The sequence below is a fragment of the Balaenoptera borealis genome (assembly GCF_965194805.1).
Source record: "Balaenoptera borealis genome assembly, chromosome: 4".
Classification (NCBI taxonomy): domain Eukaryota; kingdom Metazoa; phylum Chordata; class Mammalia; order Artiodactyla; family Balaenopteridae; genus Balaenoptera; species Balaenoptera borealis.
The window spans coordinates 109,547,047-109,573,583 of NC_138861.1; the positions used below are offsets into that span (position 1 = coordinate 109,547,047).

Here is a 26,537-nt window from a genome sequence, read left to right on the forward strand (position 1 = left end):
TCTGCTCTTGAACCAGCAGATACCTCCTGGGGAGACTGGTCCTCAATGCTGGCTTCTGATCTTTGGGCTTCCTTCCTCTTAGCCCTATAATTACTCATGTCATAATGTGGTAATTCTCTGATAATTTCAAATAGATTAAAAAATACTATGTGTAGCTTTTCTAGTTTTCCTCATCTAATCTATCTTTTGTGGAAGCTTATATGATCCTAATGGTGCTTTTTGCCACATGAATGTTTAAAATTTTATGTACACATATTACAAGTATTTAATTTTTTGACTGAGCTTCATGCCGTGCTTACATGAGTCATTTCCACTCCAGGCTATAAATATTTACCTATTTTTTTTTCTAGTTTGTTATGGCTTCAAAAATGTTTTAATTTCATGTGGAATTCACTTTGGAGTAAGGGATGAGGTAGACTTTAGTTTTAAAAATTAACACCATGAGCATCACCGTGTTTTCCCCACTGATTAGAAATAAACTTCCCCCCTTACTATCCGCTTAATTTCTTGATATATTGGAGTATTTCTAAACTTTTCTGTTGAAGGAACCCAGCTATTTATTCCAGTACCTATTCTACATAATTTTAATTATGATAGTTTAATAATATTTTAAAAATCTGGAAGTTCTAACCTCTTTCCAATACTTAAAAATTAGGCAGTTACCACTTATTTTTCTTCTAGATTTAGCTTTGGACTGAATTGTGTACAAAGTCTGTTTTAGTCAGCTTGCACTGCCATAACAAAATACTGTGGACTGGGCAGCTTAAACAACAGAAATTTATTTTCTCACCATTTTGGAGGCTAGAAGTCCTAGATCAAGATTTAGCAGGGTCAGTTTCTGGTGAGGGCTCTTTTTCTGCCTTGCAGATGACTGGCTTCTTGCTATGTTCTCACATGGCCTTTTCACAGTATGTGTGGGTGTAAAGAGAGATCGCTTTCTCTCTCTCTCTTCTTGTAAGGCCACCAGTTCTGTAGGATTAGGACTCACCCTTATGATCTCATTTAACCTTAATTATCTCCTGAAAGCCCTGTCTCCAGATACAGTCACATTGCGGGTAAAGGCTTCAACATATGAATTTGGGGGAAGGAGATACAATTCATATGTTGAAGACTTAATCCCCAATGTGACGTTCTTCTCCTATTCCATCCACATTCTTATTCCCATCTTGAGGTTACCATTAACTAGAATTTTAGGTTTACTATTACCTTTTTGGATAATTTTTGCCATATATGTTCATACATGGATGTATATACATTTAGTTTTGAGCTCTTGTTTTAGAGCTTTATAAATATGGTATCATGCTCTATGTAATCTTTTACGATTAGCCTTTTTTACTCCATATTATATTTCTAAGGTTAATCCAGGTAGCTGTAATTCATTTTTCCCTGCTGCATAATATCTCCATATGTGAATATTCCAAAATCTATTCATTTTGCTGCTGAAGGACCTTTGGATGATTTCTCAAATGAAATGAGCTTATGAAAATTCTTGTACATTTCTTCTGGTGCATTTATGTATGGGATTTTTCAGGGAATATATCTAGGAGTAGAATTGCTAGACCCCAGTTTAGGGAGATCTTTAACTTTACAAAATAATGACAAATTGTTTTCTAAAGTGGTTCCATGCACTCTCCACAAGAAATGTATGAGTTCCTGTTGGTCCACATCCTCCTCAACAATTGGTGTTGTGTTGGTTGTAAAGGTTTTGTCTTTAAGCTCCAAACCCACCTTCTGTACTGACTTAACTAGTACTCTGAAAACGACATTGCTTTTTTTCTAGCTTGCTTCCTTTTAGTTTTTGCTAATGGCAAGGGGCACTAGAGGGAGTTTGGAAAGTAGGAAGAGACAGAAGGGGCTTCCTTTTCTGTTTGTGTGATATTTTCCAATCGATGTTCTTCCAACAATGGCATTTCACCTCAGTAGCAGAAGCTGGTTATAAGGGTGGTTATTTCCAGTTTCCAGCTTTTTTCTACACTCCTAGAATCAGCCTCATTGTACTCACTTAGAGGCACCAAAAGCAGTGGGACAGTTTTCTCTCCTCAGAAGTGAGTCCCAGCTCTGTGTAGCCCCTCTACTGATCTTCAGAAGCACAGCCAGTAGCAGCTAGTGGAGCTCCTTCCTCAGAATTTTGACTCTTAGTTCCTTGAGTCCTTCCTCTACATTCCTGAAGGACAACAGCAGTGAGGCAAAAGTCTGAATCCCACCTCCTCAGGCCTTCTCCTTCAAGTTTTAATGTTAGGGTAGCCCCTAACTTCTTCCCTTGGTTCTTCTGTGTTAGGGGTAGTAACTGCTTCCTATAGTAACTAACTTTGTGTTACTGCAGTGTTCCCTTTCTGTTTTTTATTTTTATTTTTATTTTTTTCAGTCTTTTAATACCACAGAACCAATTCCCTATGTTAAATTCTCTCTGATGACATAACTATGTGGTTTCTATTTTCTTGGCTGATAAAGATATTGTTGGACTTCTTAATTTTTGCTAATGTACTGGATATAAAATGATATCTCATTAAGCTCTTTTTCTGTGTGTGTTTCTCCAGTTATATTAAGATGGTTGAACTTTTTTTGGACAAGTTTATTGAACATACATGTTTCTTTTTCTGTGAAATGCCTTTCATGTTGTTTGTTCATTTTTCTATTGGATTTTTTCGTATTGATTTGTACTTCTCTGTATATTCAGAATATCAATTGGTTGTACATTTTATGTATTGAAAAAATCTCCTAGTTTGTGACTTACACTTTCACTTTCTTTATGGTATCTTTTGATGGGGGAGTTTTTTTATTTTAATGTGAATTCCTTTATATTATTCTTTATTGTTAATTATTTGGGTCTTGTTCAAGAAATCCTCTCTCCCAAGATAAGAAAGATAGTCACCTCAAATTATTTAACTTCTGTTTTTCACATTTAGATTCTTAATTCCACTGGAATTGTGTGTGTGTGTGTGTGTGTGTGTGTGTGTGATGAAATGTAGGAATTCCAATTTCAATTCTTTTCATATATGCTTTCCAACTATCTCCCCCTTTTATCTACTGTCATATATAATCTGTCATAGATCAAAGTTCCAAGTATGTGAGAGCCTATTTCATGGCTCTCCATTTTGTTATAATGGTCAGTTTGTCTATTCCTGAAAGAATAAATACACTATATCTTAATTATTATAACTTTATGTGATGTCTTAATATCTGGTAAAGCAAGTTTTTTTGTTCTTTTTCTAGAATATCTTTGCAATCTTGGATCTTTGCCTTCCAGATGCATCATTTCAAATTCCATGAAAAATTTTATTGGAATTGCATTGTCTCTGTAGATCATTTGGTAGAACTGATATAATTACAATATTGTATTTCTATGCATAGACATGCGATAGCTCTTCATGTATTTAGTATTTATTTAATTTCTTTCAATGTTTTGTAATTTCTTTCCATACAATATTTTAAGATGAATTCCTAGGTACTGCATGATACAGTTGCAATTGTAATTAGTAACTTTTAGAAAAATTATATTGTTTGTTGATGAGCTTTTCATTTCTTGCCCCTTCCCTTAATTTTCCTCACGTGTTTATTCTTTCAGATAAAATTTAACATTGTCTGTCAATGAAAAAAAGTTAGGGAGGTTTTGATTGAAAGTGAGTTTAATCTGTTTGTGTGGAACTGACATCTTTATAATGCTGAACAGAACACTACGTGAAAACTGAAGTTTCAGTAGAGACCACTAGATACAATAGGTGAAACACTCCATGAGCAAATCAACAAATGTAGATGTTAAAAAGGTATATCCAATAGTCAGCTTCATGATTATTAAATGCTCCAATCATCTCAAGACTATAAAATGTAGACAGAAGAATTTGTGTGTGTGAGGAGAGTGCTATTTGTGAACTGTGATTTCCTTTGGAGGAGGGGTGCTAAAGGGCATTATTCATAACATCCCCAAACCTGAAACAATCTCAATGTCCATCAGCAGCAGAGTAGATAACTAAGTTGTGGTTAATTCATATGATGGAATAGTGTACAGCAATGAAAAAGTACAAACTACTGCTATATATAATAACATGGATGACTCTCACAGACATAATATTTAGTGAAAAGAGCCACATACCAAAGAGTACATATTGTATGGAGTCTATTTCTATAAAGTTCAAAAACAGGTAAAACTAATTTATAGTGCTAGAGGTCACAATTGTAGTTACCTTTGAGGAGGTAATGACTTGAGAGGTGGCACAAGGGAGCTTGCTGTATTCTGAATTGTTCTATATCTTGATCTAGGTCATGGTTACACGCACACACACAGGTATATATGTGTGTGTGTATATATATATATATATATATAATCAAGGGAGAAGAGAATTTCAGGAAGCGAGGCTTATTTTTGTCCTCCAGGAGTTTAATAAATCAATAAATTTTGGGGCTGATTTCTATATTCTTCTTAGGTTTTCAGCAGAAATACAGCAATATCAAGTGTACAAGCTGGGAACATGACCATTATTTTCCCTTACTCAATATTTTTTTTCTTTTTTGTTTTTTTCTTTTTCATTGAGGTGACATTGGTTTATAACATTATACAAGTTACATGTGTACATTATATTTTGACTTCTATGTATACTACAGCATGTTCACCACTAAAAATTTAGTTTCCATCCCTTACCATACACTTGATCCCCTTTAACCATTTCACCCTCCCCCTCCCCACCACCCCCCTCGCCCTGCCCCTTCCCATCTGGTAATCACCACTCTGTTCTCTGTATTTACGTGTTTGCTTTTGTTTGGTTTGTTCATTTATTTTGTTTTGTTTGTTTCTCATATTCCACATATGAGTGAAATCATATGGTATTTGTCTTTTTCCATCTGACTTATTTCACTTAGTGTAATACCCTTAAGGTCCATTCATGTTGTCAGAAATGGAGAGATTTCATCTTTTTTAATGACTGAGTAATATTCCACTTGTGACATTTATCTCACATCTTCTTTATCGGTTCATCCATTGATGTGATGAACACAGGAGTGCATATATCTTTTCTTAGTGTTTTTGTTTTTTTTGGATAATAGCCAGAATTGCTGCACGGGGGGTGGTGGTGGTGGTGGGATGAATTGGGAGATTGGGATTGGCATATATACACTTATATGTATAAAATAGATAACTAATAAGAACCTGCTGTATAAAAAAATTAAATTAAATTAAAAAAAAAGATTAAAAAAAAATACCCAGAACTGGGTACTTCTAGTCTTAATTTTTTGAGGAATCTCCAAACTGTTTTTCATAGTGGCCACACCAATTTACATTTCCATCAGAAATGTATGAGGGGGACTTCCCTGGTGGCGCAGTGGTTGAGAGTCTGCCTGCAAATGCAGGGGACACAGGTTCGAGCCCTGGTCTGGGAGGATCCCGTGTGCCGTGGAGCAACTAGGCCCGTGAGCCACAACTACTGAGCCTGCGCTCTAGAGCCCACATGCCACAACTGCTGAAGCCCGTGCGCCTAGAGCCCCGGCTCTGCAGCAGGAGAAGCCACCACAGTGAGAGGCCCACGCACTGCAACGAAGAGTAGCCCCCACTCACTGCAACTAGAGAAAGCCCATGCACAGCAACGAACACCCAACAACGAAGACCCAATGCAGGCAAAAAAACCAAAAAGTTAACAACAAAACTGTTACCAAAAAAAGTATGAGGGTTTTCTTTTCTCCACATCCTTAACAACACTTGTTATTTCTTGCCTTTTTTGATAATAGCCATTCTAACAGGTGTGAGGTGATATCTCATTGTGGTTTTGATTTGCATTTCCCTAATAATTAGTGATCTTAATCATATTTTATCTTTATTTCCAAATCCATATTTACTTAGAATTTTAGTCCTAAGCTCTGAATCTTCAAAATTATGAAATATTGGAAAAAAGTGAAAGAAAACTGACGGATGACTATTGGATTTGTTGAGATGATAGCAGAGATCCATGGTTTTTTAAATCAGTTTACTTGCTGATCCACTTAGTATTTTCTCATATTCATTAGTGATGAATAAAAATGTTTGGATATTTTTACTCTTTATCCCAACCATTGGCTGTTTTAGTACCTTTTTTACCTCAATCTGACATTTTCCTGTTGATTTATTAAATTTTTATGTTCCTCCTTGTGTTACTTTCCTGTGGTCATTGTAATAAATGACCATAACCTTGGTGCTTAAGACAACATCAATTTATTCTCTCACAGTTTTGGAGGCTGGAAGCCCTATATCAGTGTTCACTGGACTGAAGTCAAGGTGTTGTCAGGCCTGCACTCTCTCTGGAAGCTCCAGGGAGAGAATTAATTCCCAGCCTCTTCCAGCTGCTGGTGGTTGCCAGCATTCCTTGGCATGTGGCTCCATCACTCAAGTCTCTGCTTCTGTGGTCACACTGCCTTCTCTTTTCCTGTCTGGGTCAAACAGAAAACAGGGACTGGGACCTGATATCTTTAGTCTACTATACCTCCCCACCAAATTGCAAGTTCCATGGGAGCAGAGCCCTTGTATGTGTGTGCTCATTGCTCAGAAGAGTTGGGAGCAAGAACGCCTGGCACACAGTAGGCATTCGCTTAGTATTTGTCAAATCAATCATTAATTATAGGGAATCAATTTGAAGACCTTCCTTTAGAGTCGGGAATTTCTGTTTTATTCCAGAAGTCACATCCAATACCATTAGTTGGAATTTTTAGTGAAAGACTCCAGCTCATTTCAGAAAGAATATTCTAATAATGAGGCCTATCTGTCCATAGTCCAAGTTACTTCATGAGGGAATAAACTCCTTGAATCAGGATATATTCCAACAAGGTTTGTTTTGTCACCTGTTAGGGATACTAGAAAAGATATTTTAAAGTTAGGTGGGAAGGCGGTTTTACAGATAGCAGACAGGTTTATCAGACGGGTGTAACTAATCTTACTTCTTTCTATCTAAAGAACCCCAATTTTTTGGGAAATCTCCAGAATTCTTATCTAAGGTTTTTTTTTTCCCCCCGCATCTCGCAGCTTCTGGGATCTTAATTCCCCGACCAGGGATTGAACCCGGACTCTCGGCAGTGAGAATGCGAAGTCCTAACCACTGGACTGCCAGAGAATTCCTTCTAAGCACTTTGTTAAGGTATTAGTTTTAAGACCACTGAAAAAGTTTCCCATTTCTCTTTAATTTATATATATATATATATATATATATATATATATATATATATATATATATATACACATACATATATATATGGCTCCTAGTCTTCAAATCTAATTTTCAACCTGGAATCTTGTGCAAAAGAATGCAATTGGCTTTTTGTTTCATGTAGCAATACTGTCTCAGGGATGAATCCATATCCAAATAAATGATGTCTCTCCATCAAAGCCGTTGTCCAGGAAATTGGTGATTACAAAATGCAAAGTTTGAAACCACACATGAAAGTCACTTAAATGACCTTAACTAAACCTAGTTTTTAGCCAAATATTTGTGCCAGTTGGGATGTTTTTGTCTGCAAGTAATGGAATACATCACTAAAGTACCTTAGATTTATTCCCCATAACAAGAAGCCTGGAGGTAGGGTGTTGAAGGCTGTAGCTGCTCCAAGAATTATGTCCTCACCCAAATAATCACAGCAAAGGAAGGAAGGGGGAGAGCCTTCCTTCTGAGTCTCTTTTTTTCTTTCTTTTCTTCTTTTTTTAAATCAGAGAGGAAAATCTTTCCCAGATGTCTCCCAAAGGACATCCTCTTCTGTCTCATTGGTCAAACTGGGTCACATAACCATTTCCATTAAGAGTGGAAAAGCCAATTGCTGCCACATTAACTGACCTCGTGGACAAGAAGGGGTTAAATCTGTCCTCATTAGAAACAGATTCCTCAACCTAACATTTACAATGGACTTTGCAAAGCTCTTTCACTTAACTTTTTCTTCTAATTCTCATTAACACATCCAGTGATGTAGAAAGTTGTTGTTGGTGGTGGTGGTGGTGGGGAGTAGGGAAAGAACTGGGAACTGGAAGAACTGGAAACAACTGGGTGTCAACTATTGTGGATAACCTTGTCTACAGATGAAGGGACTGAAGCTCTGCATAGGAACCCTGTTTAAGATAACCTGGGTAGAAAGCAGTGATGCTCCAATATGGACCATGTCTAATGGTGACGATGAGGGTGCTTATTATATGCCAGGCATTGTGCTATGTTACTTTACAGTGATTACTTCATTTAATTCTCAACGCTATGAAGGAGGTAGTGCCTCTATTTGATAGATAAGGAAATTGTGGCTCAAGGTCGCACATCTAATAAGTGCAGGTCTGTGATTAGAACTTCAGTGCTGCTGCCAGGGATGGGTACTTCTTTAAACTGTACTGCTTTCCCATTTGAATTCCCATATTCTTTCCAGGACTACTGCCTCTGAGCTAAGCTTTTTGTGACTTAAGCTTCCTCATCTGTAAAATGAGATAGTTCTGCCTACTTCATAGGGTTCCCATGAGGAGTGAACGTGAATCCACGAAAAGTAATTAACAAGGAGACAAATATAGTAGGCCGGCATTAATATTGTGGAATTTATCTCATTATATTGAAATTTCCAATTATGTCTTTTACCTATGCTACTAGACTGAGATCATCCATCCAGGACAGTATTTCCCAAACTTTTGGGGCTCAAGGCCCCCTCTACACTCTTAAGAATTATTGTGTACCCCAAATAGTTTTTGTTTATGTAAGTTGTAGCTCTCATCACTGCATTGAAATGAATACTGAGAAATGTTTGCTCCCTTAGCTGTCAGAGTGATATACACATCATGCATCCTCTGGAAAACTTCTACGTATACTTGTGAGCGCATGAACGTGAGAAAGGAAAAAATAAATGAATTATTAGGAAAATACTTTTGACTTTGTCGGGACCCTCAGGGTTCCCTGGATCACACTTTGAGAACTGCTGCTCTAGCTTAACTGCTTCGTGAATGATCAGATTCCACTGTTTGGACGAGGAAACCCAAGGTCTGAGGAGGAAACAAGGCAGCACCAGAGCTACGTTCCACGCCTCGCGCCGCCCGGCAGCCTCGCTGCACAGCAGCTACGTCCTTAGCAACCGCCCCCTCCTCCACCACGCCACCGCTCTTCCCGGGGCGCGAACCCCGGCGCTCACACTGCTCCACAGGCCCCTCCCCTGCGCGCTCCGCCTGGCAACCGGCGTCCCCGGCGCCCTGAGGCAGGCCCTGCCCCGCCGCCTCTCCTCTGTGTCCTCGCTTCCATGGCAACCGCGGCGCGCGGCCATGGCGTCACCCCCCCCTTCCCCCTCCTCGTCGGGTTAAACCATTCGCTTCAGGAACCTTCACAGGGGGAGATGGAAACAAGGGAATTTAATAGAACGTCTGCGCCCTACTCTGTCCCCGTTTTTCTACCTAGCATAAGTTATACACATACTTTTTTTCTCATGCCAACTGTCCCTGCGAGTGTGGCGCCGTGTCTCGCCTGCTCGGTTCGAACGCCTCCTCTTCCCAGGCCTGCGGATGGGTCGGCCCGCCAGGAAGGCTAGCGGTCGGCGCGGGTTGGCACAGATGCGGGGAAGCGCGCCCGACGTCGCGCTCAGGGGGCGGGGCCGCGCGCAGGGGGAGGGGAGGTGGGCAAGATGGCTCCCACCGAGTGATTCTGACCGGATACCTCCGGCGGCCGCTGAGACACCGGGACGGGGGGTGCTGCCCCCACTGCCGCCTTTCTTCTTCTCCCCCGCCCCCAGAGACCCCCTCCTTCCCTTCCTCCTTCTACCTCGGTGGGGAGGGAGGGGAGGTGGGCCTGGTTCCTGGGACAGCATGTCGGACTCTGAGGAGGAGAGCCAGGACCGGCAACTGAAAATCGTCGTGCTGGGGGACGGCACCTCCGGGAAGGTCAGTCCTCGAGAGGGCCCGCCGTGCCAGGCCTGCAGGAACCCCGGCGCGGCCCTGGCGCCCCCCAGCCTCCTCCCCGCCCCTCGGCGTCGCCTTATGTCCCCGAGCCCCGGGGCGTCTGGGCTTGGGCCCGCGAGGTCGTGGCCTGGGGTTCGACACTAATAGGCGCTTGGTGAGGTCCGTCGAGAGCTGTCCAGCTCCTCTTAAATTAAAAAAAAAAAAAAAAAAAAAAGTCATTGCCTAACCCCTGCCTGGATCGCGAACTCCTACTTCTTCAAGACACGAGCCAGTATCGCCTCCCTGGGAAGCTTTCCAGCTTCTCGCCTCTGAGGACTGGCAAGGATCTGCCAAGGCATCTTACCTCTTTTTACTTTAGTCCAGGTCGCACTTTGCTCCTTTTCCCCCGTTTACCGTTTCTGATGGCTCCACTGTACTGGGAGCTCCCAAGAACTTGACGCTGGAATCAGATTCCCTGGGTGAGAGAATTGGGGCTCCATCACTTACTGGTCGGATCATTGGAGGGCAAATTGCTATCCTGTTTGTACTTCATCTGTAAGATGGGTATATTGATAGGGATCTCCTCGAAGGGTGAAGTGTGCAAATCCACATTAAATATGAAAATCTACATAAAGCTTTCATAACATGGTGTGCACTCAGTAAACGTTAGTTGCTGTTTTAGAGCATCATATCTGTTCATCTCTGTTCCCAGCACAGCACCTGTCAACACAAACATTCATTCAACAAATATCTACTGAACTCCTATTCTGGGCTGGATGCTGAGGGCAGAGCTGCTAGCATGACAGAGGGGATCATGGCCTTAAAGTCTGTCTTTCAGTGACAGTTGGTTGAATGAATGAGAGTGAGTGCGTGAGAATATCTGGCAGCCAGTCCCCTTACCTCGTAGGCAGAGGTCTTTAACCCAGGGTTGTGGAGCTCCTGAGATGGAATAAACGTTGCCCGGTGCTTGCTCTTTGGAGATGGTCCTTAAGATCTTAAAGGGTTCTTGATCCACGCCCCAAATAAGGTGAAGAGCCTCTGCCCGGCCAACCTTCACACCTGTCGCTCCTATCAATGGCGCCAACACTGTTTCTGGGAATATTGTTAGCGTTTGTCTCCTTTCTTCCATCCGCTTTCCCAACTAGAGGCTTCAGAAACGCTGGTTATTATTGTTACCAGTTTACCGTTTTCGGCTTCACGTTTTCGTGTTCCTGGTGTAGTTTGGACCCTGGTTCCTATGGTGACGACTGCTCGATACATCTTCCCTGGCAGTTGGCACTGCACAGCTGCTCCTGTCTTTCGTTCTGAGATTTGAGTTCCTAGGGCCCTAGGGAAAGGTGTCATTCATATGCAGGATTTGGAGGATTCTTGTTAATTTCTTTCTTGCCATCCCTGATATTTTGTTATTGATTGTTATTATTGAGGAAAAACAACAATATGCTTTGATTACTTTTAAACATTTTGAGGAAGAAAAGAACTTGGGATCACTTTTCTTTATAAAGTATTAATTATGACTTTTTGTACACTTGTAACAACTTTTTGAATGGATGAGTTGTTTTAAATGAATCAGCATTGTTTCTAACACCCTTATTCAGTAAAAATTTTAAGTTCATTTTTATAGTTTTTTCATCATTCGTATTTTCTTTTGAATGTCTTCTAATTTTTCATTTCCTAAATCTTTTTATGGTCAACTCATAACTGAATTTATTTCCTGTTTAAAACTATAGTGACTGTCTATAACACTAATACACTTATAAAAAGACACAAAAATTGTCCATTATCCTACATTCTATCGTAATTCTTTAAATTTTTGTTAATTTATTTCCCAGTATTCATCCATTATCATACATGTATTTCTCTGTTGAAATTTGTTCATAATTCCTATCTAGGTTTTTCATCTAGGCTGTCATACATTTTCCTCTTGTTACTAATTTAGTGTGAATAATTATGATTTTTCATCTCTGTCAAAAATTTTATCTAGTGTACAACAAAGCATATGTTTTTCCTTCTATATTATTGAATTAGGATTATCATTCTGCTTCAAAGGATAACGGTGATACTGTTTATGGCGTTCTGATTTAGTCTTTGTCATCTTGACTAATCTATTTTAAAATTGTAAAGATTTTTTTCTGCCAGAAATTTCTGGATACCAGCATCAGAAATCTAACCTTTTTTCATTATTCATACATCAGCTTTTGTTTTTTTCCATACCCTATTCAGTTTTCAGATTATTGCCATATTATTGGCAGCTACCAACATTCCCATTCTATTTCTTTTATTGTCCTTTTCTATTATGAATTCAGCCTCTCTTTCATTCTTGCTTGTAGCCTGATTTAACACCTGGCCATTTTTTCTAGTATCAGTTTTTCTTGCTAGTTCTAACTCAGGGCATGTTTATACACCCTTACAAAAGCAAGAGAATATTGAGATAACCACTAACAGTTTATTCAAGAGAAATTTAGCTCCTCCTGCTATTAACACGTGTTTCTATTTCTTTCCTGTTTTGAGTCATACTTAGGATTTTATTATATACTTAAGATTTTTTTTGAGGCAAAATATTCTTTTATGGTGTCTTTTCAGTATTAGTAAATGTAGTATGGTTAAAAATTGTTAGCAGAAGTTCACCAAACAAAAAAACTATAAAGAATCAGAAAAAAAAGTTACAGATATGAAAGATGGTTGTTCTCTTCATAATTGTTTAAAAAGGGTATTTATACAATGACTTCTGAGAAATTATTGAATGAGAAAGATAGCGTAATATCTAGATAATTGAAGAGGATGTGCCTCCTTCCCACTGATTCAGTTGATTCTCTGTTTAATTTTTATAGTGAGATGTCTGGAGATGGTATAAGAACCCATTTTAATATTCTTTGTTCGCAATGACCTATACTTTTGACAGATTGTACTCTATTCCAATTGAAAATTCTAGCTTTATGTTTGCCTCAAAAGTGTGAGGCTTTCAAATTCTAGAAGTCCGATTTTTAGGAAAAGAAACACTAAGCTGAAGTTACATGTGCCTTGAGTTTCTCTTAGACTTATAAAAGTGTTTCAGCCATCCATATATTAAACATTTTGAAATATCTGTAATAGTATAAGTAGTGTTAATTATTTTTCTCTAGAACTCTGAGCCTCTTCACAGATGATTTTGTGCTCTAAGTTAAATAAGCTCAATGGCATAAACAAGGCTAAATGAAAAAAGATTTAAAAAGGAATGCTTACTTTTTTTTTTTCTAATGTCTTAGTTTTTATATTATCAAGCAAGCCAAATGAATTTTCATTTTGGTGTAGTGAGTTTATTTCTCGGAGTCTAGCAGAACATCTTTCTTATGGTGCTCAATAAATATTTGACCAAATATTTTAGTGGTTTCTTACAAATGCTGAGTATTTAAATATTAAAAGAATTGGAGTTAGTGTGTGCAAATTGCCATTTATATGAAAAATATGGTTCTTATGTCAAAGGAATTTTAGGTCTTTTTGTTTAAAGGAATTGAAGTTTGGCCAAGTTTTCTTTTGCACTACTGTACTTATGTTGTAATTAATTATAGTAAGCTATCTTGGAAATTTTATCTTAGTTTTCATTATTTAGGAGTTGACATCTAATTTTAACTTTTAAAATAAGAAAGAGCTATTTTTCCTTAACTTTAGGAATCTGTCTTGAAGAGCATAAAAGCTTCATGAAACTCCCTTTCTCTTCTTTTTGGGGAAGTTTACAAATAAATAAATAATGCATTTAAAATGTTTAAGAAGCTTTTGAGTTATTGAGTTATTTCAGTTGTTACTAGATTATTCTTTTGCTTTGGTAAGAAATGGTACCCTAAGGAAACTCTAGAGTTTTGAATGTAGCTTAGAGTTGTTATTTAAAAAATGTAGATATATATTTGTTCTGGTTATAGTATTCTTTTGACTTTTAAGCTTTATGGTTCTTGGATGGAATATATTTATTTTTGTCTGCTTAATATTAATCTTAAAAATACCAACTTCTTAATTTAAAAGAAATATTATCAGTCATTTTATAGAATCATTTTCATTTAACATTTAAAAAAAATAAATTTATTTATTTATTTATATTTTATTTTTGGTTGTGTTGGGTCTTTGTTGTGGTACGGTGGCTTCTCTTGTTGTGGAGCACGGACTCTAGGTGCGTGGGCTCAGTAGTTGTGGCACGCAGGCTCTAGAGCGCAGGCTCAGTAGTTGTGGCGTACGGGCTTAGTTGCTTCATGGCATGTGGGATCTTCCCGGACCAGGGCTCGAACCCGTGTCCCCTGCACTGGCAGGCGGATTCCCAACCACTGCGCCACCAGGGAAGTACAACATTTTTAATGTAGAGAAAAATTAAACATGTTTCTTGGGGGGGAAAAAGAAAGGAAATTCTATAAACAGGCTTTCCTCTCCTTAATTAGTTCTACTTCTTATTGGCTGAGGGCACAAACTACTCAGATGTTTAGCCTCAGAAATGAAACATCTCTGAAAGTTGTATTGAACTGATATATAGGGACATATAAGATTCAGATCTTTGATCATGTTGTTTTAGTTTTCTCTGTTGATAATTCTCATATTCTAATTTCCAGCAAGGAGTAGGGAGCTTGACAATCAGGGGATTTAAAGAGATTTAGCCGATTAGTCTGTTGTTGCCACTGATAGCTGGTTGGCAAGTGAAATTTACCTAGTGGAATGTTAAGTTCCTCTTCCCCTTGTAACTGATTAGTACTGCTTAAAGTTGCTTGATGGATTAATGGGAGTATAAATATTAAGATTACTTAATAAGATTTAGTAGTGATTTTATGTTTACATTTCTAAAACAAAGACATTAATTTTGATATTCTGTGCATCAATTTTTTAGACCTCCTTAGCTACGTGTTTTGCTCAAGAAACTTTTGGGAAACAGTACAAACAAACTATAGGACTGGATTTCTTTTTGAGAAGAATAATGTTGCCAGGTAAGAGACTAAAACGTCTTAACATAGAAAATTGTCCATATCTGACAATAAGAGACATAAGCAGAAATGTGTAAAATAAATTTTGGGGCTGTTTGTATGTGAAAATATATGTAATCAGTAAATCTATCTTAGGGAGGTTAACTTTCATCAGCATCTACCATGAAGACATACTGTCCATGTGTGTAAGGAAAAAGTTTATATCCTCCCCACTCTCCCACTGTTTTTGACCACTGCACATTTTTTGAGGATAAACAATAGTTGCTTATAAAATTCTAAAGTTAAAAACAAAATCAAATGCCATATAATTATCAACAGGTATTGTATGAACTAAATGTGAGAAGACTGGAAAGGATTATTTTTTTAAATATTATTTTGATTAACCTCTGCTTCAGTTTTTTGTTTGAGAGAAAGTTGGAACAGAAGTATAATGTAGCTATGGAACTTCTGTGCTCTAATATGTGAATGCTGTTTTATGCAAGGCAGCATGAAATTGCTGGTATTTAATAGACCACTAAAATTTAGGGTCCCTAGGCACTCATAAAAATACAGTTTGAGCATTCAAGATGTTTCAGTTCACCATGCAAAGAAACTATTTAGATGCCAGTTGCAGCACATTTTGTGGGAAATACAGGGAAATAATAACAAAAAAAGAGTGGTTTCTGTTTTAAGTTAGTTTCTGAACAATTGGGGCTTTAAAATGCTCTGTCTATTCACTTGTGCTTAAATTATATGTTTAAAGTATTTTATTAAAAGCAGTTTATCTTGATTGACTTCATAAACTAGTCCATCTTTCTCCTCTCTGAGGAAACACATTTGAATAAAAACAGTTGCAAGTGTAGTGTCAGATTCATGTACTGGAACGTGAGTGATACAGTGGGAAGCGGTTTAATAAATTATAATATTTTTGAAATACATTAACCTCTCAAATACTACATCTATCAGACAACTCTCTATGAATGTTTTAGAACAGCTAATAAAAACTCTTGGTAATTGAAGGTATTCTGTATACTTCACTAGTAATATACTCTCTTATATTTTGTGATGGTTGGTATTCGGCTACCAATGAAAAATAAATTAGAAGATATAGCTTAAGAGAAGAATTCCATTTTGCCATTACTGAGTTATTATTCAGAAAGAGATTTAATGAGAAACGTGTATTTTGTTTCATTTGTATTTTCTTTTAATGTATTCAAAACTGAAAATCTCATTTTTATTATTCTCACTCTTATGGATAGGTTAATACTGCTTTCAGAATATTTACAACAGTCACTAGTAGAATACATGTACAAATCACATAATATACATACTGAAAACTTATTTTGCAACAGTTTTTTCAGAGATGCCAGTTGTACACAGAGAGCCTCAAAGTGTATTTAATTACTGACTGTTTTGTTTTCGATGCTAATTAGCAAAAGCACTAACTTTCTATATTATTAATATTGTTTAATTTTTCTGATTTTTCAGTTCAAAGACTTAAATAAAGGAGCAAGCACCTACTCAAACATTAAAAACATTTTAAGACTGGTTTTAGACATTTTATATATGTAAAATATATGATGATTTCTGATTTTTTGCACAATACTACCGATTTTTAAATTTTGATGACTTTGTAAAAAATATTTGGTATTTTTGAAATCCAAATTTATAATATGATATTTTAGAGTTAGAAAGTACTTAGGTTAAAAATGACATTAGGAAATATATACTCTTAATGAATATATATTTTAATTTTCCTGATTAAGGTTTTATTTTGATGGGCAGAGTTCCAGAAAAAAATCTTTTTTTATAAAACGGCAGTTGGTTTTATTCTATTTAATGGACTCAAAATTGTGGTAGAAGTTTCAGTAAGAAAAAATTGTTTTAATGTAACTTGATTTTATATTAATAGGTACATTAAGAAATGAGGTTAATAAATTAAAAGGTTTATAGTATACCCTTTATATACTTTAACTTTAATTTTAATTCACTGTGTCCAAGGATTAATATTTGTATCATTTGCTAAAACATTACAGGCAGCATTAATTGAATTTATGGTACAGCAGCATAGGAGGCAAATCTAATATTTGTTAGTATTCTAGTAAGTCTTCTGTCCATTCACATTGTTAGAGGTGTAATACCTCCTGTTCATCTATTGACATTCTCTTCATGCAAGTTTTCAAGGTCATTACTCTGCAAATACTCATCCATGTTAGTATATTTCATGATCTGGTATGCTGTATAGTCTGGATGCAACCACTGTGCAGATTTTACTGCTTAAAATAGTGTATCTGTTAGTCAGAGATTCTGCTGATAGAGCTTCTTAAGAGCCTTAGTCAAAATACTTTCAGGAAGCTTGTGGGTACAGTCAGTAAACAGCGTTCTACTGTGAAAAGGATTTCTAAGTCTTTAGTACAAGAAGTGGGCAGACTTGTGTTTTTAGTTCCATCTTGACTATGCAGCACTTTAAGTAAGGTTAACCAAGGCACCAAGTGTACTTTTACAAGGTCACTGTTGAATCCTCTTGGTGGCTTTGATTCATACCAAAAGCAACTTACCTGTATTTTGTCACCTCATTTATTTATTTTTTTCCCTAGTTAAATGTCATTGCTTACAGAAGAGCAGGAATTTTCTAGTATTTTGCATTTGGGATTAGATTACTGACAGTTTCCTCCTTAACATTCTTTATTAGTTAGAAATTTATATTAGATGGATTCTTGGTTTTAAAAAAATTTTCAATGTTGATTATTTGAAAATTCTTATGTAGCTTTATAGGCATGTCATTTTGAAAATATACTGGAAGCCTTCATATGTTTTTGCTTGCAAAAACTAAAAGGAATATTAATTTGAATTCTATATTATTTTGTTTCCCAAATAGGGAACTCCCATTTATTTTTATTTTTATGTGTTAATAAGCCTAAAATTCAAATGTGGAAGTTAAAAATACTTTTCTAGATACATGAAATAACTATGAAGTTAATATCATTTGTTGAAGCTATAACGATAGCAAAAGTTTGTTTATTTTTTGGCTAGCATTGTGTATTAGTGGGTTATTAGTATTGCATAGCTATTTTTATCTGAGGCACTAGAATATGTGTATTAAAGAAAAACAAGCCAAGAACAACAAACAGTGTTTATTTGGAAAAGTATGGATTTAAAAAATATCCTCAACACACAAATATAAACCTCTCAGGTGGGAGATAGTTATAAACGATTTAGAGTCAGTCTTGAAATGATGTAGTCAGAATTTGAAAACATGTAATGAAGATCATGTTTCTAAAGTTACAGATAGGATAAGATCTAAATATCATAACTAAGTATCAGAACTTAAAGGAAAAAAGCTTCATATTTCTTGATATGAAGTTAAGTGATAGGATTTATTGAACTTGAAGAAAATGGGATTAAATGCCCTTTATTAAAAGTTGCCTAAAATCTTACTTAAAAAAGTTAATATTGTTGAGTACTGTTTTTTGAAATAAACAAGTAACTAAAGAATTTTGAGAGTAAAATGAACAGAGTACTGCCTGTTTATCTAGGGGCTTCTGAAACTTTTTGATAAACTTACAGTGTCGACTAGCCCTTTCTCACCTGCTTAATTTGAGACAGCATTGTAGGAGAATGAATTTTGAGTATCGAAAAATTTAGATTTTTAAGATATTGGGTTTACACAAGTTGTTGGGGAAGTCTTAGTGTGTGACATTTTGGTTTTTTTATTCATAGACCTTTAAGAACATTTCTGTCATTACTCTGTGAGCGTTGAGAGTGTGTATATTTGGGAATGATGATGGGTGATGAACTTTAGTAGCTCTCATTAATGCTAATGAAAGTTGCTCATGTAAATCCTCTGCAGGTTGGCAGATGGAACAGACCTACATCCAAATAATGGAAAGATTGTAATACAGACCCAACAAGACTTAGAGTTAAGGGTAAAACTTGGCTGGTTAATCCAGTGTCATACTTTCTTTTCAGTTGCAACACTGAATGGTGTGACTAACATTCTCCAGTTTTAGTGTTTTGCATTGGCATAAAAATTCATATCTATATAATCCTTTTCTGGTTTGTATTTGAAGTGAGACTAGTTTCTTAGTGTCTAAGTTTTTGAGTTTTCCTGATTTGCAAATCATTCAGAAAGATACATTTTTGGTGTGGGAGCTCATTTTGAAGGTACTAGTTGAGATTTTGTCTACCTTTGGAGAAAACTGCATAATTTTATTAGGAGAAATAGTTTGAAATGTTAAACTGCAAAGCATATTGAACTTGATCTTTAAATTTTGTAATTGCATTGATAATAGAGAATAACTTATAATTTTTTAACAAGTAAATATTTGGCAAAATGGACAAAAGAATTTTAAAGATTGCCCTTTAGTATTTTAGAATGCTTTTATAATGTTTGTATGGGGAAGAGATTTGTTAGACTATTTTATGCGGGCTTTGAAGCACGTATTATAATCTGTTTCAGTGGAACGCTTTGAACAGATATAAATGCATCATAATATTTAGTGATATACTGGGTATGTAAGCTAATCAGTTCTGAAGAGGGCTGTCAAAATGTTTATATTTTATGGGTTAAATTTCAAAACATATAATTTTAAAATTATGTTCACTATTGTATATAGTAGCTGACATTCAAATTTAAAAATTCATTGAAGTTGAAACTGTGGGACCATTTTTTTTTTTTTTTTAATTATTCATTTATTGATTGATCGATTTTTTTTTTCTTTTTGGCTGTGTTGGGTCCTCGTCTCTGCGCGAGGGCCCCCTCCAGTTGCGGCAAGCGGGGGCCACTCCCCATCGCGGTGCGCGGGCCTCCCACCACCGCAGCCTCTCCCGCTGCGGAGCACAGGCTCCAGACGCGCAGGCCCAGCAGCTGCGGCCCACGGGCCCAGTTGCTCCGCGGCATGCGGGATCCCCCCAGACCAGGGCCCGAACCCGCGTCCCCCGCACCGGAAGGCGGACTCCCAACCACTGCGCCACCAGGGAAGCCCTGTGGGACCATTTTTGTAGTCTATTAGTAATCTGTGAGTTTTAGAACCTATGGAGTTTAGAACTTACAGGAAAATTCATTATGTGCAATAAGGTACATTAGTATATAAAGTTCACTTTTAATTTTTAGATTATGTATCTTACTCCACATATAAGTGCTTTATTGTTTTATGCTCTGTTTAAGAAAAAAAATTCTTTAAGGTTAAAGAAGTTTGTGAATTAAAGCTTTCTTTATTTTCTTTTGTTTTGAAGGTGATTATAAATGTGGTTTCATGGAAATGGGGTAAAGTGTAAATCTAAATTTCCCACTGTTATCTCTTTTGACAACATTATTTCACAATTCCAAATATGTGACCATGTGAACATGCAGAATAAAAGACAAATTAGGTTCAGAGTTTATCACTGTGACTTAATGTTCTGTGAAACTGTATTCAATTGTTATATTGTTCCTTAACTTTTTTTGTATTCTTATTTTTATATTCATTGTTTTATATTCTAGGAAACTTGAATGTTACTCTTCAAGTTTGGGACATAGGAGGGCAGACAATAGGAGGCAAGATGTTGGATAAATATATCTATGGAGCACAGGTATGAAACGAATTGTATGATTATTCCAGTGCTGAAGATACTCTCCTTACAAACACACAAGCAGGTACACACACACATACATGCTCTTTCTACCTTGATTTTTATCTGGTATGTAGGGAGACTGATTTTACATTTGTGCTAATCCTTTGATTTCATCCTCCACCAAAATCATGTTTGGAATGATTTGGGTCAGGGAACTGGATGACTCTAATAGCTTTCATATGCTACTTATATTACTAATACTATTGTCAGCAGTTGAATACATGCAGTGATAAATGATATTTTGATATTTAGTAACTGATTTGGTTCTGTGGACTACTTACAGAATACATAAATTGAATGATAAATATTAGAGAGGAAAATTTAATTTCATTTTAAGTTGCAAGGACAAAAAACATACATATATGCCTATATATTTTTGTGCCGTGAATTAGTCTAGTAAATATTTATAGTTCTTCAGATTTAACAAATATATCAATATATTGTATCAGAAAACTAAATATGACTAATTATATATATGAAGCACATACAGCATTTTAACATGATAGTCATGTGTGGTGGGTGTCTTTTCAGAAGAAAATCTGTGTAGAGTAAGAAAAACCACTTGAATGATTATATAACAAAAATTCTTTGGTACATTAGCTTGTATAGACATAATTTATAAGTTTTAAAATTAAATTATACAAATAGAAAATTTGCATAGTAGTAATTAATATACTTAACAAATTAATTATTGACATGCTGTTTATTTTTGCTTTTTCTTCTACTTTGAGTTAGTGTGTATCTTTCATATGATCATGAGGTATTGGGGGGGATAATATTCATAATCCTCATTTAGTTTTTTATTGGAATTCGATATTTTAAGTCGAGAATCATAACTTGGTTATGTGGAGCTGGGTTGCTCATAAGAAATGAATCTAGAAGATGATGACAGAATATTAAGCACTCTGCTGTATGAAGTTTGATACTTAACAAATACCATTGCCTTAATTTTGAATGGAAAATAGATTCTGAATTATAAAATATTCAGAGAAGGATGAGGCTCATATGGTTCTTAATCACATATAAAGGCCCTAGGGTTTTGTTTTTTGCGTTATCGATATATAGATTTGGCTCTGAGACCCTTCTTTGCCTCTTCTTCTACGTTGTTCTTTGTCTCCTGGAAAATATTTCTGCTCACTTAACATTTTCACTTGTGACCATATGACTTAATATTTTATGACTGTTCGTTTTTCTCTTAAAAAATATGTCTCAGATTTTTGTGTCTGGCTTTTTCATTGTTGTGTGTTTCTGTTTTAAACTGATTATGTTTAAAGTAGATATTAAGCTAAAGAGAAATTGCTGGACAGAGATTTGTGGGAAGCCACAGTCCTTGTTTCATTCACCTAGTTGGTAAAATGGGATTTGAAAATAACAATCTCTTTCATCTTTGCTCCATTGAAATCTATCTTCATGGACACATATTGGATTTAAAAAAAATGAAAACTAGATTAGTCAAGCTTCTAATGATATTTGACTCTGAATGTCAAATAGAATAGCTTTTTATGGTTTATAGATATACCTAAAGTTAGTGGAGAATGGGAAGTTTTTATGCATTTCAGAGTAAATAATAATATAACATTCAATTAATACATTTTTTTCACTTAAAAATTAGGGGAATGTAATGTTTATGGGTTAGACTCTTAATTTTACCTTACTTCAAATCATTAAAAAATTTTATTTGATTTATAGAAAATTTAAATTTATTAATATTATAAAATTATTATATGAAAATTAATGTTGATATGACATTCACATAATATAAAATTAACAATTTTTAAAGTATATAACCAGTCGTATATAGTACATTCACAGTGTTGTGTGACCATCCCCTCAAATCAGTTCTTTATATGTTTTATGCTATTACATAGCTGCTTAAAGTCAGCAGACATTAGTGGGCAAATTTAAAAAATTTCCATCATTTCTGAGGATACTTGAGTTTAGTGAAATGTCTGTTCTTTTCTAATGTACTTCACATCTTGGGAGAAAGAGAATGTCACATGAGATTTCTATTTCGAAGGTACATGTTGATTTTTTTCTCTTTTGACAGTGTCTTACATTGTTTATACTTTACCATCTCTGTAAATCATATACCCTGTTTTATTAAAAAGCAATGTAATAAAGTGTTTGTAGGAATTTCATGAACATTTTCATGAAATCGTCCCAGGAAAGTAGGAATTTTGAGATGATAAAATGAGTTGTCATAAATTTTCTCTGCTTTCCAGAGATTCTAAATTAAATGCTATGTAAAATATAATTAAGTAAATTTGCCAGTAGTTTCTTTTGTTAAAATACATGTAAATTTTTTACCCAGGCCAGAGAAGCTCAGACTACAGTTCACTACCATAAATTGGGAGAAACGTTACTTTTAAAAAAACAGTGTTTTCATAAACATTTTAATAGCATTTAATAGTTTTATAATAATTACATAACTTTTCTTCAAAGTAGATCTATACGGCTTCTAGAGTTGTTGTAGATGCTGTACGTTGCCCATCTCACGAATACTTTGGACTTTTGTGCACATGCTACATGATAGAAGTCTTTCAGAAATGCTTTGACAAGCTGTTTTGAGGACATCAGTATAATGTCTTATTTAGGATTTTGTTTTAGGTTCTCTAACTTATGTAATGTGTATGGAAAGAATTATCTTACACGTATCTGGGCTGTTAAGCTCTGTGAATCCATTTTTCTAAAGCATTTCTTATCCAGGAAGAAGCTTATTTGTAGGCTGGAATTAACTTAGATTCAGATAAAACTGATGATTTTACCCTCTTCACTTTTTCCCCACCAGTAGCATTAAATTTTAGTGATAGTGTATTGAATAGTGTTGGTTGAAACAAAATTGAATAGACACCGAAGAAAGAATTAGTGAGGTATTTTGTCAAAAACTAGTTCTAAGAATTGAAGTATGTCCCAGTTAAATTCCCAGATTTTAAATTAACTTAAAATTTTCTAGGAGTCTTCAGAAAGATGTTATAGGCTATTTTTCATAGTGGTTACAAGCAAACACACAGTACATAGTGTTTAGTGCCCTGTAACCTGTGGCTAACAGAGGCTAATAACAAACCTCAGAGAAGGACTGGATGTTTCATTTTTGTAGCTCTTTCCGTCCTGGAATCTAAGTGGTTTGCAAACACTGCCCTACTGAGTATAAACTCAATGAAGTGTACTCATTTGTGAGGTAGAACATAACTACTATTGTGTACCAGTGCCCCACACAGATGAGCCACCCTGTTAACCACCAACAAAAGGATATGGTGCCAGTATGACAACTGGGGAGAGAGCATATCTCAAAGTTGGACTCCCTGAGACCCTCTGCTGTCTCTTACCATGAATTTTTTAGTTGGATATTTGTCAACTTATAATATTTACAGACGTCTCTTGCATTAGTGTTCCTTCTTACAGGTAGTACTTATACAGCAAAGTGCAGTATATGTGGTTATGACTATTGTATACTCTATATGATTTAATTCATTTCTATATTTAATTAAAAACTAAAGTAGATTATTTGTTGTACAAATCAGGGAGAAAAAAATACCTGTATTTTGGAAATGGGTAACTTTCACTAAATTGTATGTACTGTATCTGTTAAATTTTAGAACTAAATTTTGAAATTCCTTATAATACTGTTAAGTGTTGCCACAGTGTTTGTTCCTTCAAGACTGCTGTCAGTTTTTCTTTTGAAAATGGTATCCATTTGGTTTACTGACTCATCATGCTTACTAGATATGGTGATAAGTGAAATAGATGAAAACAAAGTACTATATAATATTATGCAATATTTACTAAAAGTCTTAAGGTTTATAAAGAGAAGGGGTGGTAATATCTTTTGGCAATCGCGGGGGGGGGTGAGGAAAGTGAAGTTAAGGCATAGAAGATGGAGGAAATTTTTGTGAAGAATTTGAAGATGTAGAAGGATTTATTAAACTTGAAGTCTCATTTCCAAAAGTCATGGCAGAAAAATTTAGAAAGAGGAGCAGGTGGAGGGTAAATTAGGAAGAGGAAGCACAGGAAAGTATGGGGATGAAGACATAGTAGAAGGATAAATGGTGGATAGGTGATAAAAGAGGGTATCAGGGACATGAGATATGGTGGTGGGTTTAGATGGCCACAAGATTGCCAAGAAACAGTTATTTCCAGCAGTTCCCCGTAGATTCTTCTTAGACTTGAGTTGTTGCCAAGATGTGTTGCATTTCCAAGGGAGTTGTACTTTCTGATAGTTTTTTGAAAGGAATCAGAAGAGAACTAGATTGATTGATGGGGTGAGAGACTCAGGGCTTTGAGGGTACTTATATTATAGGCTCCCAAAGAGATGAGTACTTAGAGGTTTGGCTTTGGTGTGCTGAAGCTGGTGGGTAGAGGCCCTGGGAGTCTGTGGCAGCTTGTATGAGTTTTGGTAGTTTGTGTGTTTCAAGGAAGTGGTTCATTTCACCTATGTTTTCAAATTTTGGGCTATGGAGTTGTTCATATTATTCCTTCATTATTTTTTTAATGTCTGTGGGAACCCGTAGTCATGACCCCTCGTTAATTTGTGCCTTCTCTTTCTTTATCTTTCTGTCTCTCTGACTCTGTCTCTGTCTTTCTTTTTGGTTAGTCTGGCTAGAGGTTACCAACTTTTGGTTTTTATTAATTTTCTCTGTTGTTTTCCTCTTTCCAGTTTCATTGATCTCTGCTCTAATTTTTATTATTACTATTTTTTCTGCTTGCACTAAGTTTAAATTGCTCTTCTTCAGTTTTCTAAAGTGGAAGCTTAGATTTTTGATGTTTCTTCTCTTCTGATATATACATTCAGTGCTCTACATTTTCCTCGAAGTACTGTTTTTGCTGTATCTCCAAGTTTTGATAGGTTGTATTTTATTTAAGATATTTTAAACTTCTCTTGAGGCTTCTTTTTCGACCCAGGTGTTATTTAGAAGTATGTTGTTTAATTTCAACATATTTTGAGTTTTTCCAGCTCTTTCTATTATTCTAATGATTCCATTGTAATCTAAGAACATGCTTGGTATGATTTCTATTCTTACAAATTTGTCAAGGTGTGTTTTATGGTCCAGAATGTAGTCTATCTGGTGAATGTTTCATATGAGATTGAGAAGAGGGTACCTTTTAATGTTGTTGGATGGACTGTTTTATAAATGTCAATTAGATGAAGCTGATTGTTACTGCTGTTCAGGTCAACTTACTGATTTTCTGCTTGCTTGATATATCAATTAATGGAAAAGGGGTGTTGAAATCTCCAACTATATTAGTGGATCTGTGGATTTTGAATTCCTTACAGTTCTATCAGTTTTGGGCTCCATATTTTGATACTCTGTTATTAAGTGTATATACACAAAGGATTGTTATGTTTTCTTGGAGAATTAACCCCTTTACCATTATGCCAATCTTTATACCTCATGATTTCCCTTATTCTGAAGTCTGCTTTGTCTGAAATTAATATAGCTGCTCCAGCTTTCTTTTCACTTCTTTTAGCATGGTATTTCTTTATCCCTTAACTTTTAACCTGTGTCTTTATATTTAAAGCGTGTTTCCTGTAGGCAACATATAGTTGAGTCTTGGTTTTTCATCTACTCTGACAATGTTTTTTAATTGGTGTATTTGGACCATTCACATTTAAAGTGATTATTGATATAGTTGGATTCATATCTTTCATGTTTGTTTTCTGATCCTTGTGCTTGCTTCCCTCCCTCCCCCTCCTTTTCTCTTTCTTTTCTGGTTTTATTTGAGCATTTTATCTCTTAGTCTGTCAATTATACTAAAACTTTGTTTTTTAAGCAATTGCCCTAGAGTTTGCATCTTATACTAATCAAAGTCCACCGTCATATGATACTACATTGCTTCCTGTGTAGTTCATAAAATATTGCATAAAAGAATATTCTCAGTTCATCCCTCCTGTCCCTGATGGCATCACTGTCATTCATTTCTCTTTTCCATATGCTATAATCACTCAATACCTTGTTACTGGTATTAAATATTTATATTTTAGATTAATTAAGAATAAGAAAAATTAATGACTTTCTTTTACCTTTTCTTGTTCCTTCTCTGATATGCTTCCTTTCTTTATGTAGAACTGAGTTTCTGACCTGTATCATTTCCTTCTTCTTGAAGAACTTCTTTTAACGTTTCTTCCAGAGAAGGTCTTCTGGCTATGAAATCCCTCAGTTTTTGTTTATCTGAGAAAG

The 26,537-nt window shown here is 35.7% G+C and overlaps 1 protein-coding gene and 1 long non-coding RNA gene across 9 annotated transcripts in view; one reads left to right on the plus strand and one right to left on the minus strand.

The window, feature by feature from the left end:
• LOC309627530 overlaps window positions 1-26,537 on the minus strand; it is a 439,048-nt gene that overhangs the window by 249,046 nt on the left and 163,465 nt on the right. The window lies entirely within an intron of this gene.
• Window positions 9,550-26,537, plus strand: part of RAB28 (RAB28, member RAS oncogene family) — a 99,038-nt gene continuing 82,050 nt past the window's right edge. For 2 of the 8 annotated variants that reach the window (XM_082389526.1, XM_082389528.1), the window contains exons 1-3: window positions 9,553-9,838; window positions 14,676-14,772; window positions 20,231-20,319. In XM_082389526.1, the coding sequence (XP_082245652.1) occupies window positions 9,764-9,838; window positions 14,676-14,772; window positions 20,231-20,319 (261 nt within the window). In that variant the 5' untranslated portion in view covers window positions 9,553-9,763. Of the gene's footprint in view, window positions 9,839-14,675; window positions 14,773-20,230; window positions 20,320-26,537 lie in introns of all 8 variants that reach the window. The other 6 variants (XM_082389527.1, XM_082389525.1, XM_082389522.1 and 3 more) reach the window with 5 other exon arrangements.